This window comes from Ochotona curzoniae, unplaced genomic scaffold (assembly GCF_017591425.1).
Source record: "Ochotona curzoniae isolate NIBS_2020 unplaced genomic scaffold, NIBS_Ocur_1.0 contig_430, whole genome shotgun sequence".
In the NCBI taxonomy this organism is placed as follows: domain Eukaryota; kingdom Metazoa; phylum Chordata; class Mammalia; order Lagomorpha; family Ochotonidae; genus Ochotona; species Ochotona curzoniae.
The window spans coordinates 8903656-8926810 of NW_024466219.1; the positions used below are offsets into that span (position 1 = coordinate 8903656).

At 39.2% G+C, this 23155-nt stretch overlaps 1 protein-coding gene across 1 annotated transcript in view; it reads left to right on the plus strand.

Annotated features, from left to right (window-relative positions):
- LOC121160087 (complement factor H-like) overlaps positions 1-22999 on the plus strand; it is a 36099-nt gene extending 13100 nt beyond the window's left edge. Inside the window, exons 7-17 of the mRNA XM_040985775.1 lie at positions 553-735; positions 831-1010; positions 1269-1439; positions 6616-6636; positions 8095-8268; positions 8725-8934; positions 9869-10042; positions 10664-10840; positions 12853-13029; positions 20930-21112; positions 22038-22999. Coding sequence (XP_040841709.1) covers positions 553-735; positions 831-1010; positions 1269-1439; positions 6616-6636; positions 8095-8268; positions 8725-8934; positions 9869-10042; positions 10664-10840; positions 12853-13029; positions 20930-21112; positions 22038-22252 — 1865 coding nt within the window. The 3' untranslated portion in view covers positions 22253-22999. The remainder of the gene's footprint in view (positions 1-552; positions 736-830; positions 1011-1268; positions 1440-6615; positions 6637-8094; positions 8269-8724; positions 8935-9868; positions 10043-10663; positions 10841-12852; positions 13030-20929; positions 21113-22037) is intronic.
- Positions 23000-23155: the final 156 nt, after the last annotated feature.

The window sequence follows — 23155 nt, forward strand, 5'->3', positions numbered from 1 at the left end:
AAGTCAAGTGTTGCTTAAGAAAAGTTTCCAACAGTGTCATGAAATCTATGTTGGAAGTGTTTGCAGGTGCACAGTAGTAACTGAGATTGCAAAGATTCCTTTGTTAATTTCCCTTTTGTGTACCATACCAGCACTAATGTTGGTTATTTTCTGAGGAATGTGTCTTACTCCACAATTCATCGCATATGTACAGTTAATTCTGTTGCACATGTCATAAATGAAAGTGAAAACATATAGATCAAAATTTGCTTAAACCTTGCAGCTTTATACAAAATGTTATGAAATGAAAATTAACATAATTTACACAAATACACTTGTTAATATGTCTGCATGCATCTTCAAAATATATAGATTGTTGAACACATTTAAAATTTAAATTTGCCTCCAATGTTATTTCAGTGCAAGTGATGTAATTAGGAGTATGAATCTAATATAAACAATACTCTTACAATGCTCATGAATGCCACAAATTGAAGAAGAAAACTCCGTCTTATTGCATTTTTGGATTATACAAAGGCAATTTAACCAATATTTATCATGGTTCCACTGCAGTCCAAGTGCAATCATGCAGTTCACCCCCAAGGCTCCCCAATGGACAACTAAAAGGAACAATGAAAGAAGAATATGAGCACAGTGAGGTGCTAGAATATGCCTGCAATTCTGGATTTCTTTTGAAGGGGCCTAATAAAATCGCATGTGTTGACGGAAAGTGGACAACCTTACCAACATGCATTGGTAAACTACACCCGTCTCAATATTTGAACTTCAGCAGCTTTTGTTTTCATATATACATGCAAACCTATCAATATATTTGCATGAACTTTCCACAGAGGAAGAGAGCACGTGTGGAGCTGCCCCTGAAGTTGAGCATGGCTACGTCCAGCCTTCTGACCCTCCCTACCGCCATGGAGATTCACTGGTGTTCACCTGTGTGGAGGCATTTACGATGGTTGGAAGGAGATCGGTTACATGCCTTAATGGCACATGGACTCAGCTTCCTCAGTGTGTTGGTGAGGATGTTGAATGAGTGTAGAAGTATTAACCATAAGCAGAGAAATCATGAATTGTTTAATTTTGTTTAATTTTAGGATTCTTCTCTTCTAAGAGCTTCTGACAAAGATGCCATCTCATGCGTTTCAAATGCAGACAACAGAAATTCACGAGCTGCAGGGGGCGCTCTAGGCATACTGAGTCATTGCTATAATAAAGTAGTTTATTTAATGATTTAATGATTAATTAGTTTGCATGGAAATATTTTCCCTTTATAGGAACACGTCAACTTAAGAAGTGTAAAGTATCAAACTCAATTGCAAGTGAGACAACCTTATCAAGTAAGAAGGAATTTAATCATAACATCACCGTAAGTTACAGATGTAAACAAAAATCAGAATACAAACACTCAACCTGCATAAATGGAAGCTGGAAACCCAAACTGACCTGTACAGGCAAGTACTTTTAAAAATAGTTTTTAAATATATTCCATTTCTTTTTCACTTATAAGAATGGTTTATTAAGTCTTTTGTAAACAGGGAGTTTATTTTAAAAATAAAGAACAGTTTCTAAATCCTAATTGGATTACAGTTTCTTGTAATATAATAGACACATGGAAATTTGTTAACTGTCTGATTATGTTGATATATATTGTATGTGATCACCTGTTAAAGTATTTGTTTATAGTTACCTTAAAAAAAAAACCTGTAAATCAGGTTTGAAATGTACAGTCTCATTTGATAAGCACAGGATTTATTCTCGATTTCCAGTTTTTCTTAATTGCAATTCTCTCTGCTGCTGTGGGATACTTTCCCTCATTAGCCTTGATGTTTTCATAATTGTATGCAAATGCATAATATACAAAAGCCAATCACCAATGCAAAGCTAACCTCATTGTGCATGGCTTCAACATGCTTATAGTCTTTTTAAGGGCAAAAAAGTATTTACTTGCAGTGAACTGGACATATTCTCTTACATTTCCTCCTTGAATATTTTTAGTTTATCACTTATGTTTGAGTGTAATATCCATCTTATACTAACTTTGAGAATCATGGTGATTAGAGGTTGATATTCTTTTTCCTCTCTATATAGTCACTGCTTAACTCAGTATGTGTAAATAAGACTTTGAAAACAATCTCTTGGTTCTGTAGGTGTTTAAGAATCTCTTGAATATTTTTACCAGGATAATGTCAGATTTATTGGTGGTGGGCTTCAGCAGGTTGAGAGAATCCTCGTGTTCTTAGCTTAGTTGAGGCACTTCATGATCAACAACTGTTTCCAATGGTCACGTATGTGTCTGCATCTATTGCTGTGATGATGCAGCTTCTTAATTCTAATACTGTGAAAGGTGTATATGAGTGTCAATGTTGAATTTTTAATCCCCGATATGAACTCCTGTTGGTCATTATATATTACCTTCGCTGTATCTGAGTGTGCTGGATTTTTGACTCTATGTTTTGAAGATCTGTATTGATGCATGTATTGCATTTTAGTTATATAATCTTGAAAGGAATGTACCTTGCACCAGTTTTCTAAAAGTGTAGGTGTAATGCTGCTATTACTGTGTCACTTCACCTGTGACGTCATCTAATATTATGGCTTACGTTTCGGAAAGCTTTCTTGACAGTGAACTCAGTTTCTTTCATGGTGGTAAGTTAATCGGATTTTTATTTGTGTTTGTTTAGTAAAGCCTCATTTTATAAGAAGATAATATTTCTATATAACTTGTCAAATTGATGTACTATCCTTTCTAATAGTCCTAATATGCTTGGTAATGTCGATTATTTTATTTTAAGGTCCTGTATTCATCTGCACACAGAGAGCTTTTCTTCTACCTTTTGATTCAATGTCACACACTTCTTTTCTGACCTAACTGCTCTACTGAGGAATTGTAGGACATGTTGTTTGAAAACAGTGGCCAGAGTAGACATCCTTACCCCATTCCTAATCTGAGAGCAGACTATAAGCCTGTAACTATGGACTGTGATGCTAGTTGCTGATCCTCATTCGTGGCTTTTATTTTCTTGATGTATTCCCCTTCCGTGTAGATTTTGTTGTGGGCTTGTATCATGCATGGGGTAGAATTCTGCCAAGTGATTATGTGTTTAGCATTTATTTATTTTTCTTTGGCATGCAAATTTCCAGAGAGAAGGAGACACACACAAAAAGAAAGGTCTTCCATGGCTGGTTCACTCCCTCGTTGGTCCCAACGGCCAGAGCTGAGCTGATCTGAAGCAAGGAGGCAGGAGCTTCTACTGGGTCTTGCCTGGGTGGGGAGAGAGGTGGGAGAAAGGGTTGGAGGAGGCATGTATTCAGTTTCCCAGGGCTTTGAATCATCCTCTACTGCTTTCCCAGGCCACAAGTAGTGAGCTAGATGGGAAGTGGAGCAGCTGGGTTATGAACTGGCACCATATAGGATCCTGCTACATACTAAGCGAGAGCTTTAGCCACTAGGTTGCTGCATTGGGTCTGCCAAATGATTAACAGACTAATGAGATGACCCTGTGAAGGTGTCCTTCCTTATGCTATGACAATATATGCAGAAGACTGGTGAATTTGGTTCTTGAACCCTATGACATCCATGGGATAAATTCAGCTTCTTCCTGGTGGTTAGTAGTTGTAATAATATGTTGAATTTAATACTTGTAAAGTATGTATGCGTCTATACCTATCAAGTATATATATGTTTACACTTTGCTTTTCCTGGGGTATGCTTCCTCTGCCTTCAGTTTCAGGGTAAAGTTTGGTTCACAAAAAGAGATGAGGAATGAACCCTCAGTTTTTTTTCTAAAAGCTTAAGAAATACTCACATTCCTTCTTCAAGATTTTGGTACAGTCACTATGAAGCTATTACATGATATTTGTTTCATAGAGGTTTGTGATTATTGCTTTATTCCTCTCTGGTTTTAGAGCTATTTAGAGCTATTGGCTTCATGACTGGCCTGGTAGCCTATATGTTTCTAGGAATTTATCCGTTCCTACTAAACTATCGAACTGTTGACAAGTAATGGTTCACAGAAGTCACTCACACTCAAGTTTATTCTGTACATCACTTATAGTGTCCCATCTTTTATTTCCTATTTACTCGATTGCATTTAAAGTTTCATAGCCTAATTAGGGATTTCACCCTTTGTTGCTTTCTTCTTTTTCTGTTGTTGTGGTTACTGTGGTAACTCTGAGTCATTAGGTTGCCTTGTTACTGAAGGTCTCTGTTTTTTAATGTAGTTTACCATGTACAGTTGACTTTTAAATGTAGTTGCAGTTTCTAATGGTGACTTTGTATGTATAAAGTACTATTTAGCTAATACTTTCCTAAATCCTCTAGTTTTGATAAGTTACATTTTCATTTCCATTTATCTCAAGGTATTTTCTTAAATTTTTTCCTCTTTGACCCACTAGTTGTACAAAATTCTTTGATTATCTTTCACATACTTGTGACTTTTTCAACATTTTTTTTTCTATTACTCATTTGTACTATGACTTCATTGTTGCTGAAATGATTCTGGTTCATTACCAGTATGTCATAACTGTAATGTATTTGATCACTGCTTTATAATTTAGGCTATTATTTGCACAGATACATTTTTCTGTAGCTACTAAACTTGTATTTTAAAAGTAAGTCTGAAGTATATCTGACTTTTTTGTGCTTTCAATCAGTTCTGTAATTAATATATAGAAATGAGAAGCAGAGGTAAAGATAGAATGGGAAACTGGCGAACACCTCACTGTCTTTAATTTTGACAATGTCTATGTGGTCTCCCTTGGCATAATCATTGTTGAATTCCCTGGACTTCTTGAATCTTGATGCTCATATGCTTCCCAACATTTGCAAGTTTCCAAGCTCAGTTTCTTTAAGTACGTTCTCTGATACCTTCTAGCTCAATCTTCTCCATCAAAACTTCCATAGGATAGATGTTAGAGCACTTGGTTGGGTATTTAGTTTCAAAGCACTTCGTAATTTCATTGTTTCATATATCTTCTCTAACTGGATAATTACAATTAACCTGGCTTTAAGTTCACTGATCTTTCTACTGCATAAGTTAAGAATCTTTAGGCCACACCAGTAATTTTTTCATATCAGCTGTAATAGTCGTTACTAATTTTTTTCATATCTCATTGATAGAGCTCTAGTTTTGGTCAGATGATGTTTTCCTGAACTCATCGAATGTCTTTATGATGATTGTTTTTAATTTTTTGTGTCGTATACTTAATATGTCTTTGTTGTGTAGGGTCAGTTTTTGGAGATTTGTTTGGGTCATGTGTTCCATGTTTCTATGTTTACTGATTTCCACGTTATCTGTTAAAATACATACACATTTGGAAAAAGTCCGCTTTCCCAACGTCTACAGGTTGGCTGGCATAGGAATACATTTTTCACCATTCAGTCACGCCAGAGGTTTGGAGTCCTAGGAAACATTATCTTCTGAGGCAGTGTGTTCTCTGAACATGTGGGTGTAATTTCACAGTCAGGGGGATTTGCAGTTGCCTTTGCCCCATGGCCCCCATCTCTTGATCTTTTAGCTTGTGTCTGATTCTGTCTACTGCACCCATGGTGTGTCTGGGAGCAAACATTTGGCACCCACTCTGCTGCTGTCCGTCACCCTCAGGCATCTGGAGCATACTTTGTTCCATCTGTTCTCCAGGTTTGGTAAGACAAACGCAGACCTTCAGGCAGATTGCTGCAAAGTCAGAAAATTGGACAAATGCTGCACTTTTGCCTTTCTCCCCTAACATATTCGGCTAAGCTGAGTCAATGATTTTCAACAGATCTAGAATGGCTGACCACACTCAGGTCTTTAGTATTTTCTATAGTCATTGCTCGAGTGTTTGGGTTTGTAAGTATTGTAATTGACACAGAAGCCAGGCCTTCAGACTGCTCCCCCAATGGTGCTTCCTCCACCCAGTGGGAAAACCTGGTCTTTCCTGTCAGCTGTATGAATTACTTTACACGAAGGGAAGGGAACAGAGTGTCATTGATTCCCCACTGGCATTGTTGCAGTTGTTCTTGCTCACCTAGCTGCCAGACAGCTGCATTAGTTGTCAGATTTCACAAAGGATCCTGATCATGCCTGTTGTTCCCTCAGTGTGTACACCGAGGACAGGCAGAGTTGGGGCTGCCTGTTCTACTACTTTGTTCATGTCACCCCCTCTATCATTCTTGTCTTTGGTGGGTTTCCCCTTCATCATTTCCCTGTTTTCTCACATTCTGTTAACATTTTCAAACAAATGACTTTTTCCCTGTTTTGATTTTCTCCCTTTTTTTCTTTTCCTTTTTAGTTTTCTTAAATGTCACTATTTAAAGAGTTGTTACGTTTGTCTTATCTATTACTTTTTCAGTTGTATTTCATTTTTTTCTTCTAAAAACATTTTAATGATTCATATTCTTTCAGTGCAAAAATTAAAACATGTATCTGTCATTGTGTTTTTGTATTGAAGTTTTTTTTAATTTTAATATCAGATTTACAAAGAGAGTCATCTTCCATCTGCTGGTTCACTACCCAAGTAGCCTCAAAGGTCAGAGATGAGCTAATCTGAATCCAGAAGCCAGGAGCTTCTTCTGGGTCTCCTACACGGTGTATGGTCCCAAGGCTTTGGGCCATCCTCTACTGCTTTCTGAGGCCACAGGCAGGGAGCTAGAAGCAAAGTGTAGCAGCTAGAACAGGAACCAGGGCAGATATGCTACCCAGTACGCATAAAAGGAAGACTTTAGCCACCAGCCTACCATGCTTGGCCCATCATTATATCTTTATAACATAAAATTTCTTAAGTATTATTGTACGGAATCACGTATAAATATAATAAAACATATTTCATTTTAATTTTTATCACCTATGAAGTAATATCTATATTTGTTTATATTTGTCCTTTGTCGATTCACATCATTTAATGTTTTTATTATATAAATAAATATCTGATTTATTATTTATTTTGTGTATTAAATAAACAAATATCTTCTGAGACAACTTAATCGTTTCCTGTATGTCTATGGAGGGTATTATACAAGATTGTAAAATGTAATTTTTCATTATCAATCTTTGTGATGCTTCTTTCAAAAACCTAAAAAGTATATATTCCAGTTGTAGGATTAGATTAACATAGCTCATACTGTTCTTCAAATCAGTCCATGTCTTCAAAATAACCTTTATTTTGGTTCAACAAGTCAAGGAAATGCATTTTTGCTTTATATGTTTTATTTTTTATTCACATGATTTCATGATTGATTTGTCTTTGTGAACTGCCACTGTTATTACAAAAATATTTCTAGGTAAGTTTTAAAAGCTTGTATTGAATTTTGCATTGTTTTGAAGTGTATCGTATGAATGAATTTCCCAGTTCCATGTAATAATGGAAATCTGAACTTATTTGAAAAAATAAACATCTTAATCTTCTGTCTAAACGCAAAACAATAAATAAAACAGCTAGAACTATCTTATAGGACACTTCACAAATTTGGAAAACTTACAAACCTGTCTTTTACATCTGCTGATTGTGCAACTAGTACAGGCTGTGTAATGCTTTCTGATACATACATATTATCAGTTTGTTTTTCTTCAAACAGCACAGATAAACTACTCAAGTAGTATTTCCAGGATAATTCAAACTTTAAAGAACACACTAAAAATCACTGGCAAACGCATGTACTATCCTGCCAAAAGGTTAGTTGGCTCTTTGGAAATGCAGTCCTCCTAGGAGTAAGCACCCTATACTGTAAATTACCTTGTGGGGGTTTCCATGCATTCCCAATGATTTGATCCTTGACAATTCTAAAAGGTTCTTGTTATATATATATACCACTTGTTATTAAGAAAGTGTAATGCAGATAAAACTTTCTAGAAGGTTTATATAGTTAAAATATTTTTATATAAATCAGTCAAGATTTGTCAAGCAGGAAAGAAATGGTAGAAACTACATTGGAGACCCCGAAAACAGGTAATGTAAAATTTCCATACAAGCTAAAAAGCTACAGCATATGTAAATGGAGCACAGCATTTATAAGGTAATATATTATCCTAGCTATTAAAATTGAAATTTATTGTTGATTAAGCTTTTAGTATTTTGTTATGATTTTACTCAAGCAATGTACTTTTAATTTTTTAGGACAAGCACAGTCATGCCCACCACCACCTCAGATTCCCAACTCTCAAGATATGAACACCACAGTGAATTATCAGCATGGAGAAAAAATATCTGTTCTCTGCCAAGAAAATTATGTAATTCAGGGAGCGGAGGAGATGGTGTGCCAGGAGGGAAGATGGCAATCAATACCACGTTGTGTTGGTCAGTACTCTGTCACTGGTTTCATTAATTCCTCCCGGAGATGGACAGTCTCCTAGGGCTTTGTGTGGTGAAAATGCAGAAAACCTTTCCTCTGTGATTCTAATCCTGAAACTCTCAGTTATGTTTGAAGGAGCATAAATTAATTACCATTCTTTTATTCAGGTGAGAAAAATTAGGACAAAACCTTGGGACATAGTGTAAATACTATGTAAATTTCCACATAAATATATCTTACTCCTCATAATGAATCGGACATTGATAAACAGAGTTGGGATTACTAAATAGCATAAGTGGATTCCAGAAAGAAAAATGAAAGCACATTCTTGCAGATTTCAATTTTTAGATTTTTGAATATTTGTTCAAATTGTAATTGTTTTAATAGTTTTTGTGGTGGTTTTTCATTTTAAGCATTAAACATCCTATTTGTGTTTACCTTTGATTTTTCTTCTTCAACAGAAAAAAATCCATGTTTTCAACCACCTGAAATAGAACACGGAAACATTGCATCATCTATGTCTCTAGGAAAAAGCAAAGACCTAGTTGTTCCCAGAGCGTACCCACATGGCACCAAATTAAATTATGTTTGTGAAGATGGCTTCAGGATATCGAGAGATGATGGCATAACATGTCACATGGGGAGATGGAGCTCTCCACCTCAGTGTGTGGGTAAGAGCCTTGTGAAACCCCCAGCTCTTTTTTAGTATAATTCATTGCAATTATCTCTTCTCAGGTCTAGTGGGTGATCCTTGCCTTGTGTGTGCCGGTATTGTGTATGGGTGCCAGTTTATTTCCTAGCTGCCCCATTTCCCATCTAATTCCCTACTTGTGGCCTGGCAATGTAGTAGAGGTTGGCCCAAGCGTTGGAATGCTGCACCCACACAGGAGATCCCAAAGAAACTCCTGGCTCCTATATTCATATTGGATCAGCTCTGGCTATTGGGGCACTTGGCAAATAAGCCAGCAGACAATCTTTCTCTCTGTCTCTCCTTCTCTCTGTAAATCTGCTATTTCAATAAAAACAAATAAACATTTAAATGTATATCTCTCTTATCAAGTTCCTGATGTTGAAGAATTGAACCACTACACACATATAAGGGTTTTTATATTTATCATTAAAATGCTTTCTGAATAAGTCAATTAAAATTTGATTTTATTGGCTCATTATAAAATCACTTGTTCTGACATTTTGGATTGTTATTTTAAAGGTTTATTTTTGCATTAAAACACAAAGAGAGGGAGAGAAGCAAACATAGAGAGTTGTTCACCCAATGGTTCATTCTCCAAATTGGGCACTACAATTGGGACTGGGACAGGCAGAAGCCAAGAACCAGGACCATCATCTGGTGTCCCAAATCGATATTGATTAGTTCATAAGGGTGCTGATATGTTTTATTGTTTTGAGTAATTTCTCAGGCTCTGACATTTAACAAACACACAACAACAGTGGCTTTAGGAAGTACTTGCAGCCTTTCATATTGATGTAATAGTCACTGCTCTGCTTCTGCACCTGTTCAAATACAACCACTGAAAAGCCAGTACATGCAACTAAAATCCTGAGTTCATTTAATATGAATTAATTCCTGCATTATTTTGATTGTAGGACTTCCTTGTGGCTCTCCACCTGAGATTTCTAATGGTGCTGCCATTATTACATCAGCCAGTTACCAGTACGGAAGAGAAATCACATACATATGTAATGAAGGTTTTGGAATTGTTGGACCCGAATCCATAACATGTTTAGGAGGAAAATGGTCACCACCCCCAGCTTGCATAAGTATAGTATATTTGATCTATTACATATATTAAATATACCGTTCTTTGGGAGTAAAAATTGTATGAGAAACAAATCAATTGCAGTTCTAGAACTTTATAGGGTGTCCTACTATTGAAGGTTTTGGATTCTAGCCAAGAATCATAGTCCTAATGACAAGGAAAAGGTTTGGGGTTATGAGCCAAATGTGACTTCAGTTCTGCCTCATCTTGTGTGGGATTTCAACTTCCAGAAACACACATCCTCTCACTTTTCCTCTCTCTTCCTGAAGCACAGCTCACCACGACTCATAGAATGCATCGTTATTCATTCTGTTTTCCATGTAAAGCTACCTCCCTATAAAAACACATTTCCAAATTTCTTTAAAGTAGGAAAAATAGGAATCTGGATAAAAAATGCTTTCTCAGGTACAGCTACCAATGTCTCATCGGACATCAATACCGCCCTCATTTTATCTTTTTAATAGATGTAGATCAGTCTAAAACAATTAGAGCAGAACCTGTAACCTCATGTTTCACACAAGTTTATGTATTATTCATTGGTTTCATATGTAGGTAACAAATGTTTTGGAATGTAATTACTGTTTATTATCATTTCCTGAACTAGTTTTTCTGTTCCTTTTAGTAACAGATTGTCTAAATTTACCCGTCTTTGATGTTGCCATACCCAGTGGAAGGAGAAAGCACACATATAAATCAGGAGACCAAGTGACTTACACATGCCCAGAAAATTACAGGATGACTGGATCCAGTGTTGTGACATGTGTTAACAGCAAGTGGATAGGAACGCCAATGTGCCAAGGTACCTGCATATGCTTTTGTAATGAATTTATTCAAGTGTCTTAGGCAATAAGGAATAAAAAGGAATTTAGCATCATGAAAAGGGGTATACATTAATTTGTTAGGACAGGAGCAAGTAGGTGTAAGCCTAAAAATATAGGGACAAATTGAGTACGCAGTGGTTCTCCTCCCAGCCCTGTGGTTCTCAAAGTGCAGATCAGAGCATCAGCATCATCTAGCAAATTGCTGAAAATGAAAGTCCATGAGATCCTTTTAGACCTCTTTAATGAAAAATCTAGTGATGGGCTCCTGAAACTGTTGATCACACCCTGCAGGGGCCTCTTTGCATTCAGTGGGGAAAGCGTTGCTATGTCCTGTTACGGCTGTGTAAACATATGAAGGTTTCTCATGAGTAATACATTCTTTGTAGTATTCTTAAACATTGGCAAGTTAACAGAGTTAGCTTTATGCTTGTAGACTAGTTTGTTGTATTTGGAATCTTGATTTTATGTCTTTTGACTGATATTTAAATTAAGTTGCTTTTAAGCTGGGGTCTTAATTTTTGGCTGATTTCCTAAGTGTTTAGTTTTAGAGATGTTAAACAATAATCTTAATATAATAACGTCTAACCAAATCATAATATCACTTGATAACTTTATTCCAATTGTTTTTTTATTTTAAATCACGTTTTAATGCAGTTGTAAACTCAATTTTAACTGTAAAACAAATTGAGCCAAATTCTCACTACTAGAAAATTCCAATTGATGTTTTTAAATAAAACTAAATAAAATATTTGTAAAAACAGAAGCTCAAACATTTTAGATAGTGATAATCTTAAAAATAGATTCTCATTCTCAGTGAAGTTTTTATTCCAAATTAAGTAATGCTAAGGATTATAATGTCAGTATGCCAAAATGTTTTATTTTAGTTGTGCTGATATACCCATTTATTTATAATCTATGCTTGAGAGAAATGAATAATACAGTTATACACACTGTTTTGCCTGTTAGTCTGTGGATGTTCTGATAAGTGTTAGAAGTACTTTCATTACAGAGCAATTTTAATGTTTGAAAAACCATATAGGATTTTCTTGTATGGGTACATCATAACAATAAAGGTAATGAAGATTCTTTTAAAAAGATTTTTTTTTTTACTACTTAGACAGTAAGCATTACAGAAAGAAAGGTGGAGGAGGAGAAAGAGAGCTTCCATCTTCTTGTTCACTCTTCAGAGAACTACAACCCCTGGGGTTGTTTCAGGCTGGAGCCAGGAAGGGAAGTTTCTTCAAGTTATATTATGTGCGTGACAGGGGCACAAGGACTTGGGCCAGCTTGCACTGCTTTTTGCAGGAAAAAAAAGCTGGATCATAATACTTACATAGTGCATAACTGTGTAGGCATCTTAAATTAGTGGTGAACATATGTACGTGTGGACTACAGCATGACATTTCAAGGTATGTTTACAATGTGTGCTGACAAAGTCAATGCAATCAGCATCTGCCTATTTCTGACAATTTATGTTTGGAGCCTTGGAGCTCCTTTCCTCTGTTCGCTCATAAAATATCTAATATGTTATTTTAAGCTGTTTAGCTATTTTTTGCCTGGCCCAGCCCTCGATTTTTACCCGAATAGCAAAGCAGTGAAAGAAGGATATCTTTCTCTTCCAACCCTCCTTTGCTTCCACACTCTCTCCCTCTTGCTCATCTCTTGTGTGTCACTGTCAAACTGCCCTTCAAACACATAAATAAATCTGCACAGAAAAGAAAGAAAGAACTGTATACCAACTTCTGAAGGATTCTTACCACTATTATAAAGAGGAAAGGAGAAGACATTTAATGAGGTAGAGGTTTAAATTCTTCCAAAAATTGCTTTGTCTTATGTTTCAACACACAATGTATGAATGTACTGACACAAGCACAATGTTTCACAACAGGCTACCTACTGATTTTAAATATTCTTTGAACCATGGATGCTTGTGCAGTGATTGGCTTCTCAATGTGAATGCTTAATTGTTTTTTTTTCCTTCTTTATTCAGAGGTTTCATGTGTGAATCCACCCCATGTAGAAAATGCTATTATACTATCCCCTAAGATGGCAAGGTACCCAACTGGGCATAAAGTACGTTATGAATGTAATAGTCCTTTTGAAATATTTGGGGAAGTAGAAGTCATGTGTCTAAATGGAGCCTGGACAGAAGCACCTCGATGCAAAGGTACAGTACCATATTTCTCCAAACGTGTAAGAGAATGCAATAGGGCTAAAAATGCTGATATAAATAAAGTGGAGCAGTTCTTGTGCAATCAATAAAATGATAGTGGTATGAATTCAGTTCTATTCTTATGAATAGAATCAACAAATATGACATGCTTTTCCATGAAACTTTCAATTAGTTTAAAGGCACATAGGATCTGTGAAAATATCTTTCCTTAAATGTAGTAATGCTTAGTTGTTACCTGGGGAGTATATTCACAAAATACAGATTATATCCACTCTACAGGCCTAGCAGACATCCCCGTAGCCTGAGGAGTATTCTGAATAACCTTAGAATGTAATGTGAATATGAGCATTGTCAATACACAGATTGTAGTTTGTAAATAGGGGACCTGGAGTCAGCTCTGTGGCAAAGCAGATAAAGCTATCCCCTTCAATCTGGCATCCTTTCTGGCACCGTTTTGTTTTAGATGTTCTGCTTCCAATCCAGCTCCCTGCCAAAGCCCCTGAAAAGTGCTCTTATGGGAGTCCCTGAAGATTCTCCTGACTGCTGGCTTAAGCTGGCCCAGACCTGGCCATTTTGGCCTTCAAGGGAGTGAGCTAAGAGCTTGGAAATCTCTGTGTCTTTCTCTTTGTGTCTTTCAATTGAGTCAAATATGTTTTTAAGAAAAGAGAAGTGACAATAATCCTATCCAAGCAATTGCTTTTCTTAGAAAAAGTATATTTTCATGGGGCACTCAAATATTTAAAGTTTATGAAATAAGAGAAACCCACAATGGGCATGTTGCCATCCACTTTCATTTAAAAATAATTTTCTGCCTGAAATTTTCTGAGACGTTTTCTTGAATCTACCTGTGGTATCTTTTGCAGTGATTTCTATTTAGCTGACATACAGTTGGGTCTTCTTTAAAGTAACTTTCTTTAAAAATGCCTATCTGACCTTTGACATCCTCTGACTTCTCTGCCATCCTATTTGTTTATATTTCCTCTTGGCTCGTTGATCCTCTTACCTGTGACTTAATTTCACCATGGGTAAAGATTTTAAAGATTTTTGAGTGTTTAATGTTCTTAGGAGTACCTTTTAGCTCCATTTCCCCTCTATTTTATTTTTAATTTTATGGTACAATCCCATAGGCTCTGGATTTGAGGTTGACTCCTCCCAACTTATTTTCCCCCATATTATTACAATAGTATAGTCCTTCATAAGTAGTCATAGTTCTATTATTCTGCTATTTAAGTTTATCCTGACATTGCTGGTCCAGACACTGGCAGAGAGTCCAGGATTCCTATTGTCAAGATACATCAAACAGTTTCAGTGAAAGTTTGTCTCTGATTTGGAAGCAGAGAGGAATAACACATTGTATCTTTACATCTGGATATGATAATGTCTATTACGCGTTTACTACACATTACCTTAAATGAGAGCCATGAAATAAAATCAACAACAGTAATAAATGTAAAACAAAAGATTTATATCAACATTGAAAAAAATGACATGTGACTGAATAACCAGTGTTTTTTTGAAGAAAACAAGTGCTTCTTGGAGAAAACAATGCTACCTTGTGAGCTATGATTCATTGAAATATGTTTTGTAAGGCAGGTTTGGAAGAGGTGAATTATTTGAATTTCACTGTAGAAGCATTTTATTTGATTTTTAAAAATAAAGAAAACATTACTGGGTATGTTATCCTGTCTGAAAAAAATTTTTTGTGGATCACAAAGATATTTTTAATTTAAATTTTATTTTTTGTTTAACTTGTTTCCAAATTATTATCATCATTCTATGACACAGCTCAACATGTCCTGGGATTTTCTCTGCCCCCTCTACAGATTCTCTCCCTACCACCAAATTCCCCTTCATTATTGCTATCATTTTTTAAAGATTTATTTTATTTTTATTGGAAAGGTGGATATACAGAGAGGAGAGACAGAGAGGAAGATCTTCCGTCCAATGATTCACTCCCCAAGCGAGCGCACTGATCCGAAGCCAGGAGCTCTTCCGGGTCTCCCACATTGCTGCAGGGTCCCAAAGCTTTGGGCTGTCCTTGACTGCTTTCCCAGGCCACAGGCAGGGAGCTGGATGGGAAGCGGGGCCGCTGGGATTAGAACCGGGGCCCATATGGGATCCTGGGCGTGCAAGGCGAGGACCTTAACCACTATGCCACCGGACTGGGCTCTACATTATTGCTATAACATAGCTCTTCACCAACAGTCACATGTTCATCAGTGCGGGCATAGACAATTGCAGAGACTCCAGCCTCCTATTGTCGAGATACAGCTAACAGTTTCATTAGTAGTCCCTCTTTGATCTGGAAGTAGAGATGCACACTGCACTGCATCCTCACATCTGGACATGAAAGTCTTTCATTACACAGTCACATACATCCCACTTGAATGAAAAGCCACAATACAAAATCAACAACAGGAAAAAAAATTAGAAATTTACAACATCATGAATTTCCCAACAGATTTTAATAGTTCAACAATATGGAATTGCTGGTTAAATCGCCACTCCAATAATGATGAGATCTTTCCAGAATCCACTGGCTGCTCTAGTCCACCTTAGTGTCTCCGTCTGCCAAGATCCTCACTGCCAATGCTTGCCTGGGGTAGTTGATCAATTTCTTCTAACCTTTATCCTCTGCCAGGTGTCCTCTGGAGGCTCTAATGTGCTGCCATATCTTCCATGTACATTTGGTTAGGCTGTCCACTGTTCTGTCTGTGCCACTGAGGAGGCCCAGCTCTGACACACCCACTCCCAGTCAGCCCCTGGTTAGGGCTCTGAGTCTAGCAGTTCAGTTGGTGGGGAATCGCCCACGAAACCTCATCTGAGGCAATCTCAGACCTGATTCTTGTATGTGTTTGCCAATACAGGGTCCGGCACAATTTGTCGCCCAAATCAGTCTCCCACACACTGATAGTTGCAATTGCTGGGTCATTTCTGTCTCCAGCCCAATGTTTTAAGCATCCCAACAGGTGTTAGAGCCTAGCCCAATTCTGCCCACCACATACTCGACCTTCACATAAACCAGTGGCAGCTGCAGTATAGTAGGAGCGACCTTCAAAAATGCCCACCAGACCTGCCCCTGCCCTGGTTCTCCTTCTTGGACTGGTTGTGTCTGTCCTATATCCCATTCAGCTCTCATACATGTTGATGGGAATTGGAGCCCAGTTCATCCCAACCAGCCCCACTCTCCAATCCACACTGGTGCCAGCAGGTGCCACCATCTACCTAAGCCATGCCTGTGCAGGACAGAATTTGGCCCCTGTGCCAGCATCTGCCAGGTGAGGCTGTGGCAAAGTCTAATCCATCCACACCGACATTGGCTTATGCGTGTATCAGAAGGTACAGACAGCCCAACCTGGCTTTTCCCTGTTCCAGCTCACATGTAGGCCATTGGATATGGTGCTGCCCGGTCTGGTCTTCATTTGTTCCAGCTCTCATGCTCACGAGTGGGGGTAGTAGCCTGGCAGGAGGGCTCTCTAAGTCCTCCCTCTTTCCACTGGTGTCATCCCCACTAGCCCTGTGTTTCACATGTGCTGGTTGGGTGCTGTAGCCCAGTCTAGCACAGCCCCTCACCTCAGCATCTGCCAGTGGGAGTTGTAGCCTGGACAAACCAGGCCCATACCCAAATCAAGCTCACACTATTGGGGAATACAGCCTAGCCCAGTCCTGCCAGCTCCCAGTCCTGGCCCTCATGTGGACTGGCTGGTAGTTTGTCCTGACCTGTCCTGAACCACACTCCGTTCTGGCACTCGGATTTGCCAGTGGGTAATATGGACTGACCCAGTGTGGCCTGCCCTGACCTGCACCAAATGTATGCTGATGAGTACCATATTGTGGCCTGGTCTGGGCTGCTCCCCGTCTTGGTTCTTGCATTCACCTGCAGGGAATGTGTCCTGACAATGGAGTTCCCCAGGCTCCTCCATCAGGATCTCTCATAGTACCAGATCTTTCGCACAGCAGTGGATCCATGGGCCAGTCCTATTATTCCACTTCCTGTCCTAGCAGGAGCAGTGCCCTTTCCTCACTGGCCCTCACCCATTCCAGTTCTTACTGAGCGCAACAGCCCAGCCAAGCCTGGTCTACGCCCAGACACAGCTCACACATGGCTCAGTGAGGGCAGAGACCTGGTCTAGCCCATCCTATACCCACACTGATTCTCATAAGCACCAATGGGTGCTAGATTTTTTCCCAGTCTGGTGCATCCCACACTCAGCCAACACACATGCTGAGGGATTCTGCATCCAGATCAGACCACAGCCTGGCCCTGGCCCTTGCACTCTCCAGTGGGGATCACAACCTGGCCTTTGCTTCCCAGCCAGGCCTGCTCCCCTCCACAGATTTCAAGCATGCCAGTGGTTGCTCTGACCCGGCCTGGCATAGCCCCCATCTGTCTTAACCTTTGCCTTTTGATGCTGTAGCCTGGCCTGACCTGGCCAGCCCCAAGTCTCATTCTTGCTGGTGGGTGCTACAACCTGGCTCAGTCTGCTCCCATCCCTGGCTCATGTGAACCAGTAGCTGGGATACCCTAGCCTGGCATGACCTGCACTCCAGCCTTGTTTCTGCATTTGCAGGTGGGATAAAATCTGCTTGGCCCTGTCTGGTTGCCCCCTTCCAAAACCAACACAAACACTTGCCAACAGAAGGAGCTACCTTACACAGCTTGCCTGACCCACAGGTCTGGAACACATGTTCATTAATGAGAGCTTTGGTCCAGTATGGCAGTCTCCCAGTTTCCCCACTGAGCCCACCCCCAGACCCAGAACTCACATGCCCCAGGAGGTGCTAGACCCTTGCCTGGCATAGCCTGCCCCTCATCTTGGCGTTTCTATGATCTGGTGGATGTTGTTTGCCGGTGCACCCCACACCCTGTTTTAGGATGCACATGCAGGTGCTGCAGCTTGAAACTTCCCAGCCCATTCTTAGTCTCAGACCTGTGTGTGTTGGCAGGTTCTGTGTTCATTCCCATTTCAGCCTTCACCACCCAAGCTCTTGAGCTAACCAGTAGGACTTGTATTTCATAGGGTTAGGTCCACTTATCCCCCAAGAATTTACCCATGGTCCTGGTTAGTGTCATGCCCTTGCCTAATGTGGTCTGTCCCCTCTTCCACCACTCAATCAGGTACTTGGATCTGGGTATGCTAGACATGCCCCAAGCCATAGCATTCATGTGATGTGGTGAGGTGTGTGGTGATCACTGATGCCCTGTGCTAACAAGCCCATCTCAGGACTCCCTTGTGGTCTGGTGGATCAGTCTCACCCATACAGATCTGTCAGTCTCTACCCTCCTACCACCATGTCTCAATCCCTTCACTTACCAGCAAATACAGTGGCCCTGTTGTATGTGTCCTTCAGGATTCATTCCTCACTTACATATATGATGTCAGTATCCATGGATGTTCATATGTAATATTTCATCACTGCCATGTCCCCAGGACTCATAGGTGGGCAGCTAGTGGGCAAAGCCTGTCACTCAATGAGTACACTGGCCACCTTTGGAATAAAGGTGTTGCCAGCTACTTCAAAACCAATTGGGTTTGGGCTGCTTCCTCTGCTCCATTGGCCAAGATTGGTGATGACGCAGAGTTCCACCCGCATGCCCGACCCATGGAATTAAGATGGTTATCTTGGCAGAAATTTTTCCTTTTAGAATCTGGAATATGTTACTCCATTCTGTTCTTTGCCTGTACAGTTTCTTGTCAGTTGTCAGCTGTGAGTCTGATTTAGTTGCCTTTATATGTCAACTGATTTTTTTTTTCATGTGCACATTTAAGAATTTTCTCCTTAGTTCAACTGAGAGAGCTTGGTTATCATGCATCATGGTAAAGATCCCTTATGGTCAGCCCTGCTAGGAGTTCTGTGCCTCACCTGTATTCTGTTTCCTGATTCTTTCCCAGATTAAGAAAGTTTTTTCTTATTATTTCATGAAATAAATTTTTAAACAGAGCTTCTCTTCCTACACATTTTGGAGCTCCTGACACTCTTATATTTGACCATTTAATAGTGCCTATTAATTTGGTGAATACTTTTTTTTTTAACTTGACATAGCTCTGCTTCCAGCTTTTTGAGTGTTTTCCCATAATGACAAGAAATATCTTCCAATTTTGAGATTCTTTCTTCTGCCTCCTTCATTCTGTTACTGAGACTGTCTACTGAATTTTTAATTTACTCTATTACAAACTTAATTTCCAATAATTCAGCTTGATTTTGTTTCAGTATTGCTATTTCCCATATGACATAGTCCTTAAATTTCTGTATTTGTTTCTCATTGTTGATATGAAGCTTTATAACAAGTGTTCTGAATTCTGTATCCCATTACCTTGATGTATCCATCAGTTAACTCTGAAGTGGGCAAAGACTTCTGTTGTATGGTTGGAGATTCTTCAGTTATATTCATGGTGCTTTGTCTCTTCTTTTGCTCTTGATCATTGCAAGTCTGGTTAGCAGTTTCTTCTGCTTAGGGCTGGTTTCTAAGCTCTGTTACCCACAGGTATACAGGTTGGTTTTATTGTTTTGGTTTGGTATCCAGTTCTTTGTTTGTAGTTACATAATGGAGCCTGATCTTGCAATTGTGGTTCTGGTGCTCCTGGATGTTAGGTATGGGGGCCACACAGACCCAACATGTGTGGAACCTGCTGGATTTAAATTTGGCGCTGCTTTCCCAGTAGAATAAGAGCAGTATGCTGAGCCAGAAATAAATTTCTTCCCGCCATCCCTGAGACCCACACTCTTTGCCCTAATACACAAAATGATGCCTTATGTGACTGACACTAGTAGGGACCTTGGCTGTGAGATACACCCTGTTCCTACACAACCACTTGGAGTTTACTGCTCTATGCTCATGGTCTGGTCAAACAAATCAGCAGGACAGGCAGTTCTTTACCTTTGTTCAAGCTCCCGGTGAATTCTCTTTCCCACATAGTTTTTGTTGAAGCTGTGGATGTGGCCGAAGCTTTGACTGCCACTGCCACTGGAAATATGTCTGCCTCTGAAATTGGTTGCCCCTAGAGTTCAGATTGCTGCTCACTGAGATTATGTAATCTCTGAAACACTGCTCTGCTGTTGAGGCTGTTTCCTGTGTCCAGTGATCTGCAGGTACCTCTCTGCCATTGGTCAGACTTCTGTTTTATCCTAGAGTTTGCCATCTGTGCTTTACTATGGCTAGTGATTGTCCCTCAGTTTAAACCTATCTGACCCTATATCTGCATGCCTCCCCAACAACCCCATTTATTTATTGTTCTAGATATTACACTTATAGGTAACTACCATGTTAACATTTATGTAGTACATGTAAATTGAAATATGCAAACTTAATTTCCATTTAGAACCACTAACACTTCCACACCAGGTGTCTGACACTCCATCCAGATCTCCTGAATGGGTGTCAGGGATGAACCTGTTTGAGCCCTCAAGCTGCTGATTCCAGGCTGAATATTAGCAGGAATCAAGAATTGGGAGCGAAGCCAGGAGATGAACCCAGGCATTCTGCCACGACATCCCAGTACCCAGGGTTCAACACAAAGGGCACACTGCTGTGTTGTCCCTGAGTCCTACAGTCCCTAGCCAGATGGAATTGTTTACCAGACACTCTACCCGTCACTCTCGTTCTTTCTCCCGCACCCTTGGTATCTCTCCTAGTCTCTCCCTCCTTCTCTGTTTTCCTCCATCCATCCTTCCTTCCTTTCCTGTTACCCTGCCTATCAAGTAAATACAATAAACCATAAAATCAGCTGACAAATGTAACTTAGTGTATGTGATGAAATTCTTTTGTAAAACATTTTCTTCATCACAAAATTCCAAGATTCTTGACATCAGATGTCATGCTGCATTTTCTTTGCTTTATTTTAAAGTAACCAGTAGTTTGACTTGATGACTCAATCATTCATATCTTTTATAGAATCTACAGGAAAGTGTGGGCCTCCTCCCCCAATTGAAAATGGAGACACTACTTCATTTGCATCACAAGAGTATCCTTCAGGTTCATCGGTGGAGTATCAATGCCAGGACATGTATAAGCTTGAGGGGGAAAAGAAAATAATGTGCAGAAATGGGAACTGGGGGAAACCACCTAGATGCTTAGGTGAGTGCTTTAACATTCTCATGAGTTCTGGGAATATTGGTGAAATGAACATAAAATCATGCTGGTTGTAATAGAATGTCTACAGATTAATGAAAACAATTATGCTGAGTCCTTGACACCAAGTATTTATATGTGAAGAGATGAAGCTGAGAAAACTTTCCAATTTTTATATATATACACATATATATTTATTTATTTATACTTTGAATTTTTTAATTATGTAGTACAAGTTTGTATAAACTGAAATTTACCCCCAAACTCCACCCCCGACAGATTTTCCTCATTTTGCTGCAGTGGAAGACTTTCTAATTTTTATATTTGTTTTAGAATATAAAGCAGATAAATAAAAGTGTCATGTATTTGCAGTGTACACACTGATGATTTGATGTAATGTAGTGCAGTGCTTCACAACAATCCGATTCACACATTCCTCACCACCCACCGTTACCATTGTGACCTCATGGACATTCCATGAGCAGTGTGTAGGGGGCAGCAGGATTAGTGCTAGGTCTAAACATGTCCTCTCCCATCAAATTCCAAGGAATCAATGCATTATTACCAACTAACAGCACCATGTTGTATGCTAGCTAATGACATTGTGTTCATCTTAATTTGTACTCTTTGCGCAACATCGTTATCAAGCAAAGCCAGCTCTAATAAGTTTTAAAATGTAGAGCTCTTAATATATATCATTGATATGAATCTTTGATGTGAATATTATATCTCTTATTAAACAGCATGTTTTAACATTCCTTGCAATTTTTAGAGATTTATTTATTTGCTATAGCATTTGGCAGACTCTATTTGTAAATAATTATAACAAAGGCTTCCTAAGACATTCTTTTACATTCAGCTTGTACTCTGCAAAGACTTTGAGAATATTTCTGTGCTGTATAATTTTTCTGTTTATTTTTTCTACTTTCAGGTGCATGTGTTATCTCAGAGGAAACCATGAGAAAATATAACATAATGGTGAGGTGGTTTAGAAACAGAAAGCTTTATGCTGAACCAGGAGACTTCGTTGAATTTCAGTGTTTATATGGATATCGTGAAACCACCCGTCCAGAATCCTTTCGAGTAAAGTGCATGGATGGCCAATTCGAATACCCTCGTTGTGAAAAAATTCCAAGAAGATATTAACATATCGGATTTATTCTACTTTACTCAGAATTTCTTTTAATCCAATTCTCAGTTTTGAAAGTCTTTGTTTATCCTACCTTACTCTTGATTAGGAATTTACATTGATCTTACAGATTTATATCTTATAACCTAGTGCTGCAGTTCCTTTTTTCCCCCAAGTTTTGTCTACGTAAGTATAAGAGAGGCAGAGTGACATAGGCAAATGGCGACACACAGGGAGAGAAAGAGTGTCTAATCTCTTGTTCATTCCCTGAGGATTTGCTAAAGCCAGGGCTGAGCCAGGTGGAAACTAGGAGGCAGTAATGCAATCCTGTCTCCCACATGTGTGTCAGGAGCCCAAATGCTTGGTCTGTCAGGTGCTGCCTCTGATGTACATTAGTTAGAAGCTGAGTTGAAAACACAGAGTTGGGGATGCTATGATACGGGGTGTGGGCCTCCCGGTGCTGAGCATCACACTTTCTGAAAGCACAGCTTTTTACACCGAGCTGAACCAGGAGCAGGAATGTCGCCTAGTGGAGAAGGCCTCATGGGATGGATACCTGCGTTCCATGTTAGAGTCCCTGGGATCCGTTCCTGATTCCATCTTCCTGCTAATGCCCTCACGGAGGGGCAGCAGAAGATGGTTCAGCTGGTTGGATTCCTGTCACTTACGTAGGAAAACCTGGGTTGATTTCTACGTCCACTCCCTGAGCTGTTGCCTTTGTGAATGTCTGGGCACTGTACTGTGGATGAGAGCTCCATGTCTGTCTGCCTCATCAATAAACAAAACTTTTCAAATTAAATGTTTCAAAATGATTTTCTGCTTCAAAGTTTCTTTCCTTCCTGTTTGGGTCACGAAATTTGTTTCCATAGGTGATTGGATATTGCATGCTTTGTTCCTCTTCTGACATTCATTTTATATTA